The 21,336-nt window shown below is 49.0% G+C and overlaps 1 protein-coding gene across 24 annotated transcripts in view; it reads right to left on the reverse strand.

Annotated features, from left to right (window-relative positions):
* Positions 1 to 21,336, reverse strand: part of FANCA (FA complementation group A) — a 63,794-nt gene that overhangs the window by 28,047 nt on the left and 14,411 nt on the right. For 16 of the 24 annotated variants that reach the window (XM_045045656.1, XM_045045657.1, XM_045045658.1 and 13 more), the window contains 13 exons: positions 20,472 to 20,554; positions 19,955 to 19,988; positions 19,462 to 19,528; positions 17,796 to 17,908; positions 15,870 to 15,946; positions 15,451 to 15,592; positions 14,980 to 15,113; positions 8,915 to 9,150; positions 6,928 to 7,162; positions 6,762 to 6,821; positions 5,821 to 5,909; positions 5,063 to 5,123; positions 4,934 to 4,983 (listed from right to left, as the gene is read on the reverse strand). In XM_045045656.1, the coding sequence (XP_044901591.1) occupies positions 4,934 to 4,983; positions 5,063 to 5,123; positions 5,821 to 5,909; positions 6,762 to 6,821; positions 6,928 to 7,162; positions 8,915 to 9,150; positions 14,980 to 15,113; positions 15,451 to 15,592; positions 15,870 to 15,946; positions 17,796 to 17,908; positions 19,462 to 19,528; positions 19,955 to 19,988; positions 20,472 to 20,554 (1,381 nt within the window). Of the gene's footprint in view, positions 1 to 4,933; positions 4,984 to 5,062; positions 5,124 to 5,820; positions 6,822 to 6,927; positions 7,163 to 8,914; positions 9,151 to 14,979; positions 15,114 to 15,450; positions 15,593 to 15,869; positions 15,947 to 17,795; positions 17,909 to 18,724; positions 19,327 to 19,461; positions 19,529 to 19,954; positions 19,989 to 20,471; positions 20,555 to 21,336 lie in introns of those variants that run through there. The other 8 variants (XM_019820198.3, XM_003998369.6, XR_006590188.1 and 5 more) reach the window with 7 other exon arrangements.

Raw genomic sequence — 21,336 nt, forward strand, 5'->3', positions numbered from 1 at the left:
TATGAAGGACATCTACTTGTGTGGGTAGAAGCAAAAAACCTAGGTCTTCATCCTCAAATAGTGGAAAACCAATTGATATGGCCTAAAACAACAAAAAAAGTGGTAAGTTGCTCGCAAAATAAGAATATTATTTAGAAATATGGAGATAAATAACAAAAATCAGTCAAAACTTGAAAATGGTCGCCTCCAGAGAAAAAGAAATGGCAGGGAGGCGTGGAGGGGAGGGAATGACTATTTCTCTTAATAAACTTTATAGAACTGACTCTTCAATCTGCATTCTTACTGAACTTTGACAAAAACAATTTTTAAAGCCAGAAATAAATGTCAAAAAATTAGGAAGCCATACCATGCAAACACCAAAAAGGAAAAAAAAAAAAAAAAAAAAAAAAAAAAAGCTGGCATTAACAGCCTAATAAATAAATAAAGCCTAATAAAGACATTACACAATAAAAAATATCCAGCAAGGCAGCTATATTTTGAAGGCTTTATTTTAACAATCATAAAAACTTGTTTGCAAGTAGTAACATAGGCTTCAAAATGCATAAAGACAAATCTGACAGAATTACAGGAGAAAATGACAAAACCACAACAACATCCTTAATAAACTGATAAACCAAAGTGACAGAATTCTGGTCAAGATACAGAAAACTTGGGAACAAGTACAATTTAACAGACAGACCCTATACCTCCAAAGTAAAGAATACAAAGGAAATGTTTACAAATGCTGAACACGTACGAGATCTAAGGGAAAGTCTCAAAAAAAAATCCATCAGGGCGCCTGGGTGCTACAGTCAGTTAAGCATCCAACTAAGGCTCAGGTCATGATCTCATGGTTCAGGAATTCCAGCCCCACTACGGGATACGCACTCTCTCTCCCTCTCTCTCAGCCCCTTGCTCATTCACGCTCTCTCAAAATAAGTAAATACATACATACATATTTTAAAAATCCATAAAAAGCAAATCATCTTTGAAAATAATGTAATTAAATTAGAAATTAACAATAAAAGCTCAGGGGCAAACACCTATATGTTCGGAAAATGTTTTAATTCGTTTATAACTAACTCATAAATTATAAGAAAACCATAACGCAAGTAATAAAATATCTAGAACTGAATGACAATGTAAGAACTATATGTTGAAACTTCTGGAAGGCACTGAAGTAACACTTAGAGGTAAACTTTATTAAGCTACGCCTCTATTAAAACACAAGAAAGAGGGGCACGTGAGTGGCTCAGTCAGTTAAGCGTCCAAATTCGGCTTAGGTCATGATCTCACAGTCCATGAGTTCAAGCCTCACATCAGGCTCTGTGCTGACAGCTCAGAGCCTGGAGTCTGCTTCAGATCTGTGTCTCCCTGTCTCTGCTCCTCCCCTGCTTGTGCCCTGTTTCTCTCTCTCTAAATAAATAAGCAAAACCAAACCAAACCAAACCAAAACAAAACAAAAACATAAGACTGTAAAACACTGAGTTAAACAACCAGCTTAAGAACTTAAGAATGACAGCGTGAAGTCAAAGAAAGTAGGAAATAATAAGGGTGCCCGCAGGGCTCAGTAGGTAAAGCCTCCAACTCTCGATTTGGGCTCAGGTCACGATCCCACAGCTTGTGGGCCTGAGCCCCCTGTCAAGCTCTGCACTGGCAGTGCGGAGTCTGCCTGGGATTCTCCCTCCCTCTCTGCCCCTCCCTGGCTCTCATGCACTCTCTCTAAATAAATAAACATGAAAAAAAAAAAAAAAGAAAGAAAGAAACCGATTCAGTTGTCAATAGTTTGCCTTTGAGACAGACATGAGGAAAAGATATTATAGCCAAGTTTTATCAAACTTTAAGAGACGCAGAATCCCTGTGCTACATGAATTGTTTCAGAAGACAGGAAAGAGGGAAGGCTACCCAATTCATTCCATGAGAATGGAATATAGCCTTGATGCCAAAGCAGCCAACATGAATTAAAAAAAAGTATGAGACACAGATGCAAAAATCCTAAATAAAGTCATCATTAAACCACATTCAACAGCCCATGTAATAAAAAATCATTACAAAGTAGGTGATCCACAATGCAAGGAAAGTGGAAAAATCACTGTAATCTATCACATAACAGATTTCACAGTAGCAAAAACCACCTTCAGAGATGCAAAAAAACATGAATTGATGCTAAAAGTCCTTAGCAAATCTGCAGAGGGAATTTTCTGAATATGTTAAAGGAAATGAAAATATAAAGACTACAGGGGCACCTAGGGGGCTCAGTTGGTTAATCATCTGACTTTGGCTCAGGTCATGATCTCACGATTCGTGAGTTCGAGCCCCGTGTCGGGCTCTGTGCTGGCAGCTCAGAGCCTGGAACCTGCTTCGGATTCTGTGTCTCCCTCTCTCTCTGCCCCTCCCCCCACTCACACTCTGTCTCTCTCCCAAAAATAAACAAACATTATTATTTTTTTTAATATATAGACTACAGCAAATAGAAATAGTGGTAAGACATCAGAAGCATTCCTATTTCAGTCAGAAACAACACACGATGCCAGCTTATTCTACAATTTCATGTTACACTAAGAAGCCTACCCAATTTAACAAGACAAAAACTAAAAGGTATAAAAATCAGAAAAGACAAACTTATTCGACATAGAAATCTACTGTGCTCATCTACAGAGAGAATCAACTAATCACCTACTATAAATAAGTTCGGTAGGGTTACTTAATACAGGAGTACCTATACTTCAATAATCAATGAAAAAAAAATTTTTTTAAACCCCAGAAGATAATATGCTATTCACAACAACAAAATCTAGGTACCCAGTAGCAAATCTAACTAAAAATTTACAAGATAGAAAAATCTACTACTGAAAAGCTTAAATAGATATGCGATGTTCATAGAAAGAAAGTTACAATAAAGTCAACTACCCAATATTAATCCATAAATTAAGGAAATTCCACTAAAAATTCTGAGTTTAAAATTTTTTGAGTTTGAGAGAGAGAGAGAGAGAGAGAATGAGAGAGACAGAGAGACAGAGAATAAACAGCGGAGGGGCAGAGAGAAAGGAAGACACAGAATTCAAAGCAGGCTCCGTGCTGTCAGCACAGAGTCCAACGTGAGGCTCGATCTCACGAACCATGGGATCATGGCCTGAGCCAAAACCCAGAGTCGTACACTTAACCAACTGAGCCTCCCAAGCACCCCTAAAAATTTGGAATTTTCATGGATACACATCCAAGGATGTTCACTGAAGCACTATTAAAAGAGCATTATAATGGAGTTAACCTAAGAGTTCTGTTCTAGGGGACGGATAAATTAATCAAGGTAGTCACGCTGCAGGCCATAGCACCCCCGGGGTTGTGCAACATGGCAGCTGGTTGCCACAGAACAGAATTCTATGCTATTGGTCAAGTGACCCAGAGCCATCAGGGTGAGTGAAAACACCAACTGCAGAGGGACACGGGGTGATATGTGCATGTATACACACATACTTTTACCTTTAAATATATGTAATAAAATTAAAAATAGAAAAAGATTGGGGCACCTGGGTGGCTTAGTTGGTTAAGCGTCCAACTCTTGATTTAGGCTCAGGTCATGATCTCACGGTTCAAAGTCCGAGTCCCGTGTCAGGTTCCGCACTGGTAGTGCAGAGCCTGCTTGGGATCCTCTCTCTCCCTCTCTGTTACTCCCTGGCTCACTCTGTCTCTCTTAAAAATAAATTTTAAAATGTTTAAAAAAATAAATAAAAAGGGGCGCCTGGGTGGCTCAGTCGGTTAAGTGTCCGACTTCGGCTCAGGCCATGATCTCATGGTTTATAACTTTGAGCCCTGTGTCAGGCTCTGTGCCGACAGCTCGGCGGAGCCTGGAGCCTCCTTCGGATTCGGTCTCCCTCTCTCTCTCTGCCCCTCCCCCGCTCATGCTCTGTCTCCTTCAAAAATAAATAAAAACATTAAAAAAATTTTTCTTAAAAAAATAAAAACAAATAAATAAAAAGATTATATGTGAACCTCAGGATAATGGTTTCCTTAGAGAGGGAAAATGGAAAGCAGGTCAGGGAGCTGGATTGAGAAGGGTTTCAACAATACCTATACAATTTTATTTTGAACAAAAACATAAAAAAGGAAAGGCACAGCAAAGCATGAATGTGAGTGAAGTACAGAAGCACTTTTTGCACTGGTCTCTGTACTTCTGGATTCTTTTACACACAAAATAAATAAAAATAAGGATCCCAGAGAATAGTCCTATTATATATAAGATGACAAAGTTTACTTTTACGTTCTAGCCTCATTCTCCTCGACCTTCTTATCGCTGTGTTGTAAGAGGGTTACTGGGAAGCAGGATTTACAGGAAGGAGGACAGGGAAGCTGGTCAACTCTCGGCTGGGGGAGGTCTTAGCGTGAGCCGGGAAGCCAAGGCTGCGTGCCCTGCCCTGCGGTCTCAGGTCCGGCCGAACCTGCTGCAGAGCAAGGCTTCCGAGTCTCCCTGTTCTCTTCTTTCTTGGCTTAAATTCTTTCACAGCGATTATGGAGCAATCGCCTGACTTTCTTAAATCCCCACACTGATAATCCTCAGTGAAAAATGATAGTATCAAAAATATTTTATTTTTGGGGCGCCTGGGTGGCGCAGTCGGTTAAGCGTCCGACTTCAACCAGGTCACGATCTCGCGGTCCGGGAGTTCGAGCCCCGCGTCAGGCTCTGGGCTGATGGCTCAGAGCCTGGAGCCTGTTTCCGATTCTGTCTCCCTCTCTCTCTGCCCCTCCCCCGTTCATGTTCTGTCTCTCTCTGTCCCAAAATAAATAAAAACGTTGAAAAAAAAAAATTGAAAAAAAAATTTTATTTTTAAAATCTTAACCGATTTTGAGCCAATAGTTTATAAATAAAACCCATGAGATAAAACACATTCCTCCACACGAGAGGCACAACCCTTTACATTTGTCAAGAACCCTCCCGGAAGCAGGTGTCCTCACGTACCTCCTCAGGGACTCGATCAAGGCCGCTCTGGGATCAGGCGTTTTCGGGAGCTGTGGGGGAAGATGGGAGTCAAGTGAGGGACCCGCTCTCTGCCAGCAGGGCCCCAGGCCCGCGACCGCACATACTGACCACTCGAGGCGTGAGGAGGGCAGGGAGAAAGTGAGCCGTGTAGTAGGGTCTCCTGAAGATGCTGCAGCACAGGAGAGCGGGGTAGGAGGGTCACACACTCGGTCAGACGACACAGGCATTAGAGCCCCTTACTGACAACTACGAAATCCATTTCCACGGACAGCCACTACATTTCAGAGGCTGTCTCACATCCTATCACGTGACTGTGACATCACACCACAGTTTTAAGTCTTCTTTTTCACCGTTTTGGGACATTTCCCACACAGGGAAGCAACAAGCTCGCGTCCCAGGGAATCTGGAAGGCACTCTGCCCGCCGCACAGCCGTGCGATCTGGGCCGGTCACTTCAGGTCAGCTGTGGGCGCTCCCCTGGGGCTGAGCTCGGAATCCTGGGAGCGGGGGTCAGGTCACAGCTCTGAGAAGCAAGGCCTCCGAAAAGCTGCCGTACACTGACAGTAACCACAGTTGAAAACGTTTCGGGACCACACAAAACCCACAACAACCTTGCTATTCGATTCTGTCCTGGCTGCACTTCGGTCACCCATGAAGCATCAGTGACAAAGTTATGGCCCTAAACCCTCTAAGTGGGGGCTCTTCTCCACACTACCTGTCAGCTTTTATCAAGAAAACAAGGTTCACAGAAAGGCTCTGCACGACTTTTGCTGGACATCTACCCTTGGAGACCCACAAATACGAAAGCCATTCTACTCCGACTGGCTCTGAGAACAGACAGGACGGGTCGGGGAAGCACGACCCTACCTGGCCTCCATGACCGCAGAGGGGATTCTCCCTGTGTGTTCAAACACTGCGATGGCCTTCTCCACATCCTGGTGCGCTTGGCTGTGGGGCTGGCTCCGTACAGGGAGGGTGGGAAGGGAACACAGGATGTGGAAGAAAAGACGATGAGAAGGGTGTCATGAGCCTCCCCTCGAGCACAGCTCTGCCATGTCAGGGTGGATGGCGAGTGCTCACTGCCAGCACGGCAAGGGAACGTTCCAACCATTACCAGCAAGACCACACAAAGGCACCAGCCGCTGTTTCCTGCTCTCAGAGAGCTCGCGTCTGGCAATGAGCCACCCCACTAACCACTCAGCACGCCTGGGACCCTCTGCCACCCTCCCGGGTCCCCCTAGGAGAATAAAAGGGTCTAAAGAAAGATCTGAAGTGGGAAGGGGAAGAGTCTTAACTTTTGAGACTTAAAAAAAAATGTGAAATGACTTATGAGCAGCAAGACATCTTAAATGGACAGCTGCATTAAACACTTACAAATATTCACGGAGCGCGTCACGGGCCGCTGGGAGGGCTCTCCGGCGGCTCACAGCTTTTACAAAGTTTTTGAGGCTCTCAAAACAATGCATATGAACACCACACAGCATTCTGACTTCTGCTTTACGTAAATATAGTTAACGCTTTTTTCTGTCATTCTTAGAAAAACATGATCTTCCCCTACCCCATTTGAAAGACCTCCTGCTCTATGCATACCCACATGAACCAAGATCTAAATGACAGACTTTCCTTCACACAGTGACCTGCTTTGCTCCTGCTCTCACAAGGGCAGAGCATCACAGAGTAAGTACCTGCCAGTTAGCTCCCACCCTCAAGCTGCACCAGAAAGAAAAGGCTCAAACGCTCAGCTCAGAGTGAGCTTGGTGAGCACAGGCGACAGGCCTCAAGGGGCAGTAGAAACAAGGTGACGTTACCTCTGTCACATCCCTGGCTGAAGACAGATCCTCGTAGAGGCCCATGTTTTCCAGAGAAACCTGCAGAGGAGACGTGTTTGGGGATGGGAGGACCAGGCAGGCGCTGGGCTCTGCGGGGAAAGGCTGAGGAAGGAGCCGTTGCTGGGGAGGGGAGGCCAGGACTCGCCTTCAGGTCGGCCAGGCGCGTCTTGGCCAGCGTGACATAGTCTGTGAGGAGGGAGCGGTACTTGCTTGGCACCAGCGGTGGGTGGAGAATGTGCGCCTGTGGGCAGATGGCAGAGCAGGTGACACCAGCCCGTGAACTGCTGGTGACTTTCCGGGGAGGCAGCAACAGCCCGCTTCCGAAAGCTGCACTTGTTGGACGTCGGGAGGGTCCAAGGGTTAGCCAAAGACCCTGGGGGCTGAAGCCAGAGGTGGGACAGAATCCCAGGGTCTCTACCTGCTCCCACGGACATCCATGGAGCAGAAGAGGGCCAGAAGAGGCGTTCAGAAGAGGGCCATGCCAGGGAGAGCATGGGGTGGGGCCCACCCACAGAGCTGGCCCGTCACCCACCGCACCCCAGCGCCTCTGCTCAGGCACTGTCCTCCAGGGCTGCGGCTACAGCACCACCACAGCAGTGCCCAGGAGACAAGGGGTCAAGTCCCCACGGAAGGGTGGGAAGGAAGTTCTGGGCTTCACTCAGTGGCGGCAAGTTCTTTATTCTCCTTCCTCCATTCCGTCAGATGTATTCTTTGGAACGTAAGGCAAATGTCGTATTTACAAAAAAAGAAGTGAAAATCAGACTCCAGGTGCCCTACCCGCCCAAAGAATGCTGGTTATAGTCATCTCATTTTAAAAAAGAAAGCTTGGGGCGCCTGGGTGGCTCAGTCGGTTAAGCGGCCGACTTCGGCTCATGTCATGATCTCGCGGTCCGTGGGTTCGAGCCCCGCGTCAGGCTCTGTGCTGACAGCTCAGAGCCTAGAGCCTGTTTCAGATTCTGTGTCTCCCTCTCTCTGACCCTCCCCCGTTCATGCTCTGTCTCTCTCTGTCTCAAAAATAAATAAGCGTTAAAAAAAACTTTTTTTTAATAGAATAAAATAAAAAAGAAAGCTTGCAGTAAGGCATTTTTAACAATGAGATTCGTATAGATTTGTTACTAAAAATGCACACTCAGGGCACCTAGGGGGCTCAGTTGGTTGAGCGTCCACCTTTGGCTCACGTCACGATCTCACATTTGTGAGTTCGAGCGCCACGTCGAGCTCGCTGCTGCTGGCGCAAAGCCCGCTTCGGATCTTCTGTCTCCCTCTCTCACTGCCCCTTCCCCGTTTGTGCACGCTCCCTCAAAATAAATAAACTTAAGACATTTAATAAAAAGATAATAAATTATGAAGGTCTTCCCCCCTGGAAGTAACGGACACGGGCACTTTGGGGTATATCCTTCCGGTTCTTCCTTGATATAAAAATGTATCATTTTATATGGTAACTGACTGGAGTTTAAATAAAACTTGAAGCTACAAAAAGAACAAAAAAGAAAAAATACCTATTTTAAAACTTTTTTTTTAATTTTTCTTAACGTTTATTTATTTTTAAGAGAGAGAGAGGAGGAGATAGAGCATGAGCAGAAGAGGGACAGAGAGAGAGGGAGGAAAAAAGACGTATCATTTTTTTTTTTTTAATTTTTTTTTTCAATGTTTATTTATTTTTGGGACAGAGAGAGACAGAGCATGAACGGGGGAGGGGCAGAGAGAGAGGGAGACACAGAATCAGAAACAGGCTCCAGGCTCTGAGCCATCAGCCCAGAGCCCGACGCGGGGCTCGAACTCACGGACCGTGAGTTCGTGACCTGGCTGAAGTCGGACGCTTATCCGACTGCGCCATCCAGGCGCCCCAAAAGACGTATCATTTTAAAAGCACACACATGGGGCTGGACCGCACATGCACGTGCTCCTCCTGCTGAGCGGGGGCTGGGGACACCCTCCTGTGCCTGCAACAGACCCGCCCCACCCTCTGCACGCGACACCGCGCTCACCGACCACCCGCCAGCGACACGCACCGGCTGGTTCCCGGGCGATTGACCGTCCCAAACGTGGCCCCGGTGCCCAGGGCACGATGACTTCCCTCCTTTGAGGCCTGCACGGAGGAGGGACACCCGGGCGGCTGGGACTGCACTCACCTGCATGTACCGGGGCGCCTCAAAGGGCACGAGGTCTGACAGGAACTTGAAGAGGAAGACCAGCGTCTTCTTGCTGCAACAGTGGGAGCCCCTTGAGCTCCCAAAGGAGGCCTGGAGGGAGAGGCCGGCGTGAGGGCCAGGTGGCCGGTTCCACGAGGGGCTGTGCCCGCCACACAGTGATCTGTCACACGGCGCCTGGCAGCAGCCGTGCCTCCGCCACAGAAACAGAAACTCAACTGCAATGAAAGGGAAACAGAGCCGCCTGGGGCCCTGAAATCTTACGCTATGGCTCTGCCTGACTGAAGAGACGGGCTGAGGGGTTATTTAAAACGACAAGTTATGGGGCACCTGCGTGGCTCAGTCGGTTAAGCGGCAGACTTCAGCTCAGGTCATGATGTCCGTGAGTTCGAGACCCGGGTCAGGCTCTGTGCTGACAGCTCAGAGCCTGGAGCTGCTTTGGTTTCTGTGTCTCGCTTGGTCTCTGCCCCTCCTCCACTCACACTTCGTCTCTTTCTCTCTCTCTCAAAAGTAAATAAACATTAAAAAAAAAAAAAACTTTAAAACAAAAAGGTAAAAATACATTCCTAGGGGAACCTGGGTGGCTCAGTCAGTTAAGTGTCTGACTTGGGCTCAGGTCATGATCTCGCAGTTCGTGAGTTCAAGCCCTGCATCAGACTCTGTGCTGACAGCTCAGAGCCTGGAGCTGCTTCGGTTTCTGTGTCTCCCTCTCTCTCTGCCCCTCCTCCGCTTGTGCTCTTTCTCTCTCAAAAATAAAAAATAAACATTAAAAAATTAAAAGAAAAATACACTCCTATAGGGGCACCTGAGTGGCTCAGTCAGTTGAATGTCCAACTCTTGGTTTTGGCTCAGGTCATGATCCCAGAGTTGTGGGATCGAGCCCCAAGTCAGGTTCTGCACTGAACAGAGAGCCTGCTTGGGATTCTCTCTCCCCCCATCTCTCTGTCCCCACCCCAGCTTCCTCTGAAATAAAAAAAATAAATAAATAGTACCATATATACACATTCCTATAGAAAACAGTAACTGTGGCATCTTTTTGTGACCCTCGGAGGCACAGTGCATTAGCTCCCCTAACAAGGACCCTTTCCTAAACATACACATTCTACATGATGAAGCCACTTCTGAACACACAGAAACTCTCACTCTTCTGTGAGGAGACAACGTCACTGCAGGGGAAGTGGCCAAGGAGGACAACTCCTCAGGACACCGAACCCAGCTTTCTTGGGAGGGAACCGAGGGCTCCCAGGGAGTGTCGGGAATTCCAGAACGGCCAATGGACCCGAAGAGCCAGTGAGCCTCTGCCAAGAGAACCCAACACCCAGCCACACCGGGTCCCGCCTCAGCCCAGCCCACCAGAACTATGCAGCCACTGCTCCTGTGGCGGGAGGCCGGCCAAGCACTTCTGTCAGAGCACACAACATACCTGTGTGGGAGGAGGGCGCAGACAGACAGGCAGACACAAAAAGCCACCAGATACGGGGAAGATGGCGGAGTAGGAGGGCCCGAGACTCCCCTCGTCCCACGAACACAACGAGGTAACTATCAAACCATCCCAAGTGCCCCAGAAATCAACCTGAAGACCGGCAGAACGAGAAGAGATGTGCTTTGGGAGAGAAACAGATGACGGCCACTGTGCCGGGACGGAGCCGCCTCTGCAGGGAAGGGTGAGGACAGAATGCACACAGGGAGCTCACGGGAAGACGGAGCCCCGCAGCAACTGGCTCGGAAAGCGAGAGGGCCCATTCAAGTTCTTGCAAACAGCAGGGCTTCAGGCCTAGAGTTCTAAAGGGCAGGGGCTTGGCTCAGGGAGAGCCCGGAAGGCACTGTGCTGCTCCTGGAGAGGAGGCAGGCCAACAGCCCAGGGACCGGAGCCATGGAAACCACGATCTGAAGAGACCTGAAGAGCCCCCGGAGCACACAGGGCGAGGTGATTTGCTCATCTCAGAGGGCTGGGCCCAGAGAGACCACGTTCACAGAGAGACCCCCTTCAGGAACAAAGACTTGACAGGCGCCACCTCCCTCCCGCCCCTCAGCACAAGCACAGGGACGCCTGCGGGAACCAGCGGAGTCGGGCACCACTTGCTTCCTAACTCGCTCACACCAAACGCTCAGCCCCCGCCCTCCCACCCCGTCACCTCCGCCACAGGCTCCAGCGCAGCTGCCCTTCCCAGCAGGCCCCCTTCCCCCAGAAGACCGGCCCAAACCCCTGCTCACACCGCTGTCTCGCCACCAGGGAGTTTTGCGAGGCCTCGCTTCCACGATCTCATTTCACAAGCAGACCAGAGCACCGCTACTTAAAACGCGCCACATTCAGACCAATCACTGCCCACAAGAGGCAGAGCCTCTGCAGACAACTGGCCTGAAGGATAAAGCAGCCAGGACACAACAGCAGAGCACACGCTGCACACACTGGGGACACTTGCTGAGCGCCCTGGGGACAGGAGACATGACACTGAAGGGCAGTCCGGGACCTCTTCAGAAGGCCGTTACCCTCAAGATCAGGAGACTGACTTTCCTAACACACAGAAGTAGGTGCAGAGACTTAGACAAAATAAGGAGACAAAAGAATCTGTTCCAAATGAAAGGACAGGACAAGACCACAGCTGGAGATCGAAGTGAGGCAACTGTAAGTAACATGGCTGATGGCCAATTTAAGCAACAATCCTAAGGATACTCACGGGACTTGAGAAAAGAGTGGAGGACATCAGTGAGACCATTAACACAGACATAAGGAATAACAGCAGAAATAAAGGGTTAAATTAAAAAAAAGAAAGAAACACACACACTAGATGGAATGAAGGGCAGGCTGGAAGAAGCAGAGGAATGAATCAATGACCTAGAAGACAGAGTAATGGAAAGCAACGAAACTCAACAAAAGAGAGAAAGAAAAATTATGCAACATGAACACAGACTTAGGGAACTCAGTGACTCCTTCAAATGTAATAACATTAGCATTAAAGGTGTCCCAGAAGAAAAAGAGTGAGAAAAGGGAGCAGAGAATTTCTTTGAAGAAATAATAGCTGAAAATGCCCTTAATCTAAGGAAGGAAATAGATAACCAGATTGAAGAGGCACATCAAAGATCCATCAAAATCAACAAAAGCAGATCCACACTAAGACATATTGTAATTAAATTTGCGAAATATAGTGAGAAAGAAAATATTTTAAAAGAACCATAACAGAGGAAGACTGCTACATACAAAGGAAACCCCATAAGGCTTTCAGAACATTTTTCGGCAGAAACTTTCCAAGCCAGAAGGGAGGGGCTTAGTATATTCAAAGTGCTGAAAGGGAAAATTCTTCAACCAAGAATACTCTATCCAGCAAGGGATACTCTATTCATATACTCTATTCAGAATAGAGGAAAAGGGGCACCTGGGTGGCTCAGTCGGTTAAGCATCCGACTTGGGCTCAGGTCATGATCTCATGGTTCGTGAGTTTGAGCCCCACATCAGGCTCTTTGCTGACAGCTAGGAGCCTGGAGCCTGCTTCAGATTCTGTGTCTCTCCATCTCTCGGCCCCTCCCCTGCTCACGCTCTGTGTCTGTCTCTCAATAATAAATAAATGTTAAAAAGAATTTTTTTTTAAACGGGCAGAAGACATGAACAAACCTTTCTACAAAGACATACAGATGGCCATCAGACACATGAAAAGATGCTCAACATCACTCATCATCAGGGAAATGCAAATCAAAACTACAATGAGATACTAACTCACACCTGTCAGAATGGCTAAAATTAACAACACAAAAAACAATGGGTGTGGGAGAGGATGTGGAGAAAAGGGGAACAATTTGCATAGTTGGTGAGAATGCAAAATGGTGCAGCCGCTCTGGAGAACAGTGTGGAGGTTTCTCAAACAGTTAAAAATAGAATTACCCTACTACCCACCAATCACACAACTAGGTTATTTATCCAAAGGCTACAAAAATGAGTATTCAAAGGGGTACGTGCACGCCAATGTTTACAGTAGCATTATCTACAACAGCCATTATGGAAAGAGCCCAGATGTCCACGGAATGATGAGTGGATAAAGAAGATGTGGTACATACACCACAGACATTACTGAACCATCAAAAAGAATGAAATCCTGCCGTTTGCAAAGACGTGGATGGAGCTAGAACATATTATCCTAAGCAAAATAAGTCAGTCAGAAAAGACAAATACCATCTGATTTCATCCATATGTGGAATTTAGGAAACAGAGGTGCCTGAGGGCTGAGTCAGTTGAGGACTGCCCCCACATCACTATTCAGGTCCCACCCAAGTACAGGGCCACCAACTCCCTCCTCTAAGGTGTCTGTCTACACAGAAGGGTTACCGACCCTTGGCAACATCCGTTCAAATCAAGAGTGAGCCTCAATGACACCCTGGAAACAGGAAGAAAAACAAGCCACCACTCAGTCACTTGAGCGTCTGACTCTTGATTTTGGCTTAGGTCATGATCTCATAGTTCGAGGGTTTGAGTTCCACATGGGGCTCCATGCTGACAGTGTGGAGCCTGCTTGGAATTCTCTCTTGCTCTCTCTCTCTTTCTCTCTGCCTGTTCCCTGCTCGAAGATGTTCTCTAAATAAATAAAGAAACAAGTAAAAAAATTTAAAAATTAAAAAAAAAAGCCACTAGAGGAGACCCACAGCTTATTCGAAGTATTTATGTCAAGTACCTAAAATAACACACACACCTCCGAATCTGGGGTTACAACAGCATTTAGTGTCACTCCAGAGAAAAAAGTTTTTTTCATTAGAAAAATTACATCTAAGTACATACCATGATCAGCTAAGAACCGTAATTCAGGACCCCAAAGGGCTCAAATTTAAAATCATCACATTGGCCTATTTACATTAACACTCTTGAAAATAAAGATTAAAACATATCTTTAAACACTGAACATACACTTAAACATCTGTCAAACTCGCACAAGCATTCACCTAAATTGGCTACATTTTATGTAAATTCTATCTCCATAAACTTGATTTAAAAGGTAAAAGGAAAAACAAAACAAAAAAACAAAAAACACACAATCAACACAGCACTTCCCAAGCATTCCTGTCCATGTGTTGTCCCGAGAAGTGGGCAAAACCCAGGCCAGGGGATACCTGGTTGTGACTGAATCACCTAGGCACAGCAGACACAGGAAACAGGCCGGTGTGACCACAAAGGGTCCCCTGGCTGTGGACACTGCCAACAGCCCCACGTGCGTCCCATGGGTGCTCCTGGGCCGACAGCCCACTGCTGGGGGAGCACAGGGCCGACCGGAATCAGCTCCAAGGAATAAAAGAACAAAGAAAGAACCCCACAACCACCGTGCTGTACCAATGCCCCAGGCAGGGGCCAAGCCAGGCTCTCCGGGTGTCTGTGCAGGTGCAGCTACTGCTCAGAACTGGAGGAAGATGGGCTCCCCACAAACCACCACCAACTACACCACCCCGGCAGCATGGCAAGAAAACCCAAAACCTCAACAAAGAATGAGATAGCTTTTTTTGGGGGGGTGGGGGTGCAAGTAAGGGACGGGTAGAGAGAGAAGCGGGGCTCACCCAGGGTGTGAGCTCATCCGAAGTGGGACTCGAACTCACGAACCTTGAGATCATGACCTGAGCTGAAGTCAGACACTTAACTGACTGAGCCACGCAGGCGCCCAAATTAGATAGCCTTTTAAATGACAGATTTACACACACCCAACCTTCAAAGTTGATGTCTGGAAGATGCCGTCTCCGAGGCGAGACTCGGCAGGCCGTGCACAGCTGCACAGATGTGGTGGAAACAAAGAGAAGACCGCGCGGAAGGTGAGGGGCACCCTTCTGGGATGAGCACACTGTGCCAAGAGCAGTGGGCACATTTGTTTTCCTGGTTTCCTGACCGCACTCCCGTGCTCGGAGACCTGACTGGGCAGGCAAGGAGGCCATGAGAGGAGGGAGCAAAGCCCAGACAGAGCAGCACGGGGCTCCGGCGGGGGGAGGGCGGGGAGAGGAACAGACCTGACCCACAGAGTGCGTCTGTTCCTAGGACGGCGAGTCAGAGACCCCCCAGTGGCTGCTGGGGGGCAGCTCACCTGGAACCAGTCTGCATAGGACGGGAACACAGATGGGCCCTCCAGCGCAGCCTGACGCACAACCAGGAACGCAGTGACCATGCTGTCCAGGTCGCAGTTCTCGAACGCACGGGCCAGCAATCGGGCCACCCAATCTAGGAGGGAACGACCCCAGTCACAGTTGGCAGACAAGGGCATCGGCAAAGAAAACGCGGACGTCCCGCCAGGGATAGGGCACGGCAGTCAGGAGAACACGCACGCGCAGTGCCCAGTTCAAGAGCCTGGGTAACGAGTGACCCCAAGAGCCAAACACTGATCACGGGAGGCTGTAGCAAGCAGATCGCCACCATGGGAGGCGGACCAAGGGCACAGACAAAAAGACACAGGGCGCCATCGAGGCCGGTGAGCGGAGCCCGCATTCCACGGACAGGCTCACCCACAAACTACAGGACACGCACGCACACGCAGCGCACGGCTCCCACCCAGGTGCACCTTTAACCAGCTGCTGCGCCTCGGGTAAGCAGATCACCAGTGTGGACACGCAGGAGAGCACATGCTGCCAGTTCACCTCGTGTGTTTCCAGAACTTCCTGCAAATGGCCAACTAGCTCCTCTGGACTTAGCATCGTGAAGAGCTGAAAGAAGTGTCAAAACAAGCCGCTCGTCAGGCGGTGGGGCCTCAGCCCCGTCCCACTTCCCGTCAGACACGACGCGGGGGCGACACGTGTGGGCAGGTGAGGAGGCGCTCTGCCCGAGCGAGACGTCCGGTCTCGGGGCCCCCCGGGTCCAGGTGTGGATGGCGGGGCCCACGGAGCCCCCTGGCCTCTCTCCCCGGGCCGGGAGCCACAGAGGCTCGCGGCAGCAGTGCCTCCTGGCGCAGGGGGCATCCGGTCTGAGCGCGGCGACACCCACCCTGCGGTACAGGCCGGTGAGCAGAGGGTGGGTCTTCGCAAAGCTCCACTCTTTCTGCATCTGAACAGCATCAGAAACTTCATTCAAGAACGAGAAGAGACAAAGAGGTCAAGTCAGTAATCATGAAAAGCTGTGCCTTGGCTCAATGTCAAAAAAACCTGGTTTAATTTGTATTTTTCAATTGTTGCCTGAGTTCACCATTTCCCTGTTTTCCCCATTTTCTATCAAATGCTTGTATCTTTGGCCCAGCTCCTTGACGATAATCTTCATCGTATCTGCTATGGTTTCTAATCCATTAGTTACATTTTAACTTTGCTCCTTTACACCCTGTGTCATTAAGCAATCACTGAGGACACTGCTGAAAGGGTAGCTGACCGGAGCAGGCCCTTCAGAAAGTATAACACAGCACCTGCTGGAAACATCCCTGCATCCCTCCCTGGGGCAGGACCTCCCCTGAGGACACACCGCTGCTGGAGGACCCCCCTTCCCCCCGAGGACACGCGGCTGCTGGAGGAACCCTCCCTGCCCCCCCCCCCCCCGCCAGGACATACTGCTGCTGGAAGAACCTCTCCCGTCCAGGACATACTGCTGCTGGAAGAACCTCTCCCGTCCCCCCAGGACACAATGCTGCTGGAGGAACCCTCCCCCCGCCCCAGGACACACCGCTGCTGGAGGAAGCCCCCCCACCGAGGACACACAGCTGCTGGAGGACCCCCCTTCCCCCCGAGGACACGCGGCTGCTGGAGGAACCCTCCCTGCCCCCCCCCCCCCCCCCCCCCCCCCGCCAGGACATACTGCTGCTGGAAGAACCTCTCCCGTCCCGCCAGGACACACTGCTGCTGGAGGAACCCTCCCCCCGCCCCAGGACACACCGCTGCTGGAGGAAGCCCCCCCACCCAGGACACACCGCTGCACATAGAAAAAGCCTACTGGGCAAGGTTTTCATTTTCACCTCCTGAGTACCAGTGAAAACTTGCAAACACTGTCACCGAACAGATGGTGACACCAACCACAGGACACCCATTGGAGGATGATATGCCGTTAACCACTTTTAAGAAAAGCATATAGGGGCCTGGGGGGCTCCAACTCTTGATTTCAGCTCAGGTCATGATCCCAGGGTGGTGGGATCAGCCCTACGTCAGGCTTTGCACTGACAGTGTGAAACCTGCTTGGGATTCCCTGTCTCCCTCTCTCCCTGCCCATCCCACACACACGCTCACTCTCTCTCTCTCAAAAAAAAAAAAAAAAACAAAAAAAAACAGCAGCATGTAATTACAACTGAATCTTAAACAGCACGGATTTGAAACGTGTGTGGGCCTACCTACATGCAGTTTTTTCCTGATAAATACAGTGTAATACCGTACATTTACTCTCTCATGATGTCTGAGTATTATTTCCTCCAGCTTACTTTACCATAAGAACACAGTACATAACCCATGTACCGTACAAAATCTGTATTAATCGACTGTTTCTGTTACCTGTAAGGCTTTGGTCAACAGTAGGCTGTTAGGAGTTAAGTTCTGAAAAGTCAAAGGCTACCCGCAGATTTTCAACTGCACGTGGAGTCAGGGTCCCCAACCCCACATCATTCAAGGATCAACTGTGCATAAGAAAACGCCTATGTGATTTATTAAAACAAAACCTAGTAATTTACTCTGATAACTAGATTTTCATGATCTACTGAGAAAAGACCACAAGAAAAGTTTTGCGTTAAAGATATTTCTATTGTGGTGACAATATGGCTGATGGGTGACAGTTCTCCTTCCCCTACTTTGTTAGTACTGAGCTTTTTTAATGAGCATGTGTAACTTTCAAATGAAGATGTTCGATGATAACGTGTCCTCATGCTCTCGAATCATCTCAGAGTCCTGCCATCTGGGCCCAAGCTCCCATCGGGAGCCAAACAACCTGGGCTCTGGAACCTACCTCTCAGCACAGGCTTGTGGGTTAGCACCTGAGTCAGAGTATGACTGAAAAATCTCTTAGGAGAATCTGTCGAAATCATTCTGTCATATGTGTGTCCACAGAACACGCCGAACCTGCAAACACAACGTTAAGAGGTGCTCAGCAAAAGCGGGGCCCTCCAGGGTCCCGGCCGTGCCAACAGCTCATCAAAGGCTACTTCTGTCCAGCAAGGCTGCACGGACCTCGAGGCCCCCAACTCTCAGCTCAGGGGGCGCAAAGGCTCGCCCTTTCCAGAACCCTGAAACGTTCACTCTGCCAGGCCGCTGTGCCACAGACTCGAAGTGGGAGTCTGGAGAAGTGCGGGTCTAATAAGAAAGGGACCGCCCATAGAGCAGAAAAGCCAGAAAGGGATCGGAATGACCTCCGCAAGTCTGGGTCAGTGCACAGCAATCTGCAAACGTTCCAAAGCCTCAGCCTCCCCATCTGTGAAATGGGAACCAGGGGCCAGCAGGGCCTTGGCCAGGCTTGTGCAGAGTGCCTGGCACACAGACATTCAGATGCAGCGACGTTTCCCGAAGCTGATGAAGCCTCATGACACGACAAGGAAGGAAGAGCAGCGGGCAAGGGACATCACTGACAGGTCAGGAGTGACAAAGGGTGATGGGGCTGCCTGACAGTGGAGCCCTGAGGACAATTCACTGTGCCAGAGTCAGAGCTGCTGACAGCCGTAGCCAGCTTCTCGGGTGGAAGACCAGCCCCAGTCACGCAAGCAACGAGGAGACACCGAGCAGAAGGGGTGGCCTTCCCGAGGGCCAGACTGGCATGCAAACCCCCGTGTGCCAGGAAGCCTGGCCGCCCGGACTGGGGAGGGAGAGGGGTCTGCTTTTATCGTCAACACTGGCAACTAATTAAGAAACTTAAAAAGAAACAAACATATCAACAGTCATTACCTAACTCTCGGGACAGGAATCTGAGCAATCCAGTCAGGCGTGTTATAAAAGCAGAAAATGCAGAAAACAAAGCAGCGTTGGTTGTACAGAGTTTAAGTACTGAATGACAGCATGTCGGAGGGTCACGAGAATTACTGGAGAACAGGCAATCAGGAGCCAAACAATGAAAGAACAGAGGGTTTCCCAAGGCCTGGGAATGCTGGAAAACTCTCCTGGTTTCTCAGGAAAGAACCGACTTCCAAGCTGGCCTCATCCCACATGACTTTGAAGCAAACCCAGACACCCCAACAACCACTCCTCAACGTGAACTACCAGAGAGCCACGCAGCGAGAAGGCTAACGTGGCAAATCCCGACCACGGGTGAATGTGAGTGCCGGCTTCAGGGCGCACTGAGGGTTTGGTGGCCAGAGGGCACGGGCAGGGAGGCACGAGGGGAGAGCCGAGGCAGTGAGAAGGTTGCTCCAGGAGTGTCCTACCGCCCGCCACGACCCTCAGGGATCTGGGCTCAGACCAGGTGATGGAAGATTCCCGAAGAAAGGGGAATCTTGAGAGGGAGCAGGCGGACCAGAGGGTTTCTAGCGCTTTCCAGAGGTCGTCCTCACCTGATGTCACAATGGCAGAGAACGTGTTCAGGAACCAGCTGTTGATCCTTCGGGACTGTTTCAAATACCCAGGACCTTTAAGGCAATAGGCACTGTCCCCTGAGCACACCCAGCAGGCCTGCTCCCAGGACTTACCAGCACTTCACCACCTTGTGCTGTGGGGACCCATCCTGCATGCCAGCGGCCAAAGCCTCGAGAGCGACTGAGGACAGATGGTGGGAACAGAAAACACATCAGCTCACCACCACAATCCATCAAAAACGACCCCCAACCAGTACTAGTGGACGAGTCAGGTAATGCATCTTTGGAGAAACCTCCTCCACTTCCAAATAACAGACCGCTGAGGCCTCCTAGGTCCCCACATGATACAAGTCCTCCCCATGCATCCCAGTGGTACCCGAGACGTAAGCCTTTTAAATCAATCAAAACGCATAGACAATAAAATGCTTCCCTAATTAACTGTTACACTGGTTGTCATTTGTAGCTCTGGAGATTAAGTGCAAAGTCAGGAGAGACCGTAGAGGGTCAGTTCAGGTGAAGTACTTGAAATGCAAAGGCAGGAAACCTTGAGAATTCCTAATAAGCAAACGAACTCATGGACAGGCTGGGGCAGGAGCAGGTGACTCACAGATCAGCATTCTCTGAAGTACAACAAATGCGAGCTGTCAAAGCACAAGACAGAAGTCACCGTTAATCATATATGCGTATCACACAAGAAGACCGGTCGCTCTACAGCAAAATGAGAAAGTGCATCCTAGACAGCACCCCAACGCTGGGGAGACCCTGACAGTGAAAGGGCAGACTTTCTGGAAGCATCCATCATACTCCCTGGGACCCTGGCCCGAAGCCTGCTGGCCTCCCACAGCCCCTGGCTCAGAGGGTTGGCAGAGCTCTGCTGGTGGAAAGTTCTCCCTTCCCGCTCGTCTGAAAGCACAAGCTAGATTCTGGGCTTTCATGAAGGCCTTCACCCTCAAGAGCTGGATGAGGGAGTTAACATTACTCACGGAGCACCTCATGAAAACAAGATTCCCCCATCAAAGCTTATACACTATAACGTGGGTCAGTCAGATATTAGCCGCTTGTCCAGAAACTTGCATTCTCATAACGAACCGATTCCCAACTCTTCATATCACTTTTCCTCCTACCTGGCCCATCTGTTCAGGCTCCACATTTCTTCTGAGATCCGAGTTTTTCTGAAATCCTCTCAAAACAAACATTTGCACAAGATCTGAAAGCCACAAAACCCAAAAACGTCAACGCACTGTAATCTTCAAATAGCTGTAGATGACACAGAGAACCCACTTTCCAGGGTCTGGAGCATGAAGACCCACAGGAGGCGTCACCCCACACACAAGCATTCACCAGCCCAACCCACAAAACCCTTCCTGAACCAGACTGTGCTCTTTGCCACTCTATTTGGAAGGGAAATTCTTATCATCCATCAAGTTTATGGGAAGGATTTTTCTCTTAAACAAAAAAGTAGCATCTGGGACATCTGGCTGGCTCAGTCAGTACAGCAGGTGACTCTTGATCTCGGGGTTGTTGAGTCTGACCCCCACATTGGGTGTAGGGATTACTTAAAAATTAAAAAAAAAAAAAAACAAAAAAACAAAACACCATCTAAGGGTTTCATGTGGATTATTTCTTCAGCCAATCTCCTACCTCAAAATATAAGGACTGTTCCAGGAAGACCCAGAAGCACTACATTCAGGAGAATGGGGCAGGAAATGGACCCATAAGTTCTGATAAAATTAAAGGACTGAAATCAAAAATGTTTTGTCTAATCTTCAATTTAAATTATCTGAGCCCAGACTACAGGATTCAGGAATCACAAGGAGCTCACATCCATCACCAAGAAAGCCTTAGGGAAAAGGAACATATCTTTTGTAACGTAAAAAAAAACTCACAAGCTGTGTGGAACATTCTACTTCTCATCTAATATGTTGCTTATTTGGAGATTTCATTCCTCAGAATTACTGACAACGGCAAGGCTCTGCTGGCTCAGAGAGC

The sequence above is a fragment of the Felis catus genome, chromosome E2, assembly GCF_018350175.1.
Source record: "Felis catus isolate Fca126 chromosome E2, F.catus_Fca126_mat1.0, whole genome shotgun sequence".
Classification (NCBI taxonomy): domain Eukaryota; kingdom Metazoa; phylum Chordata; class Mammalia; order Carnivora; family Felidae; genus Felis; species Felis catus.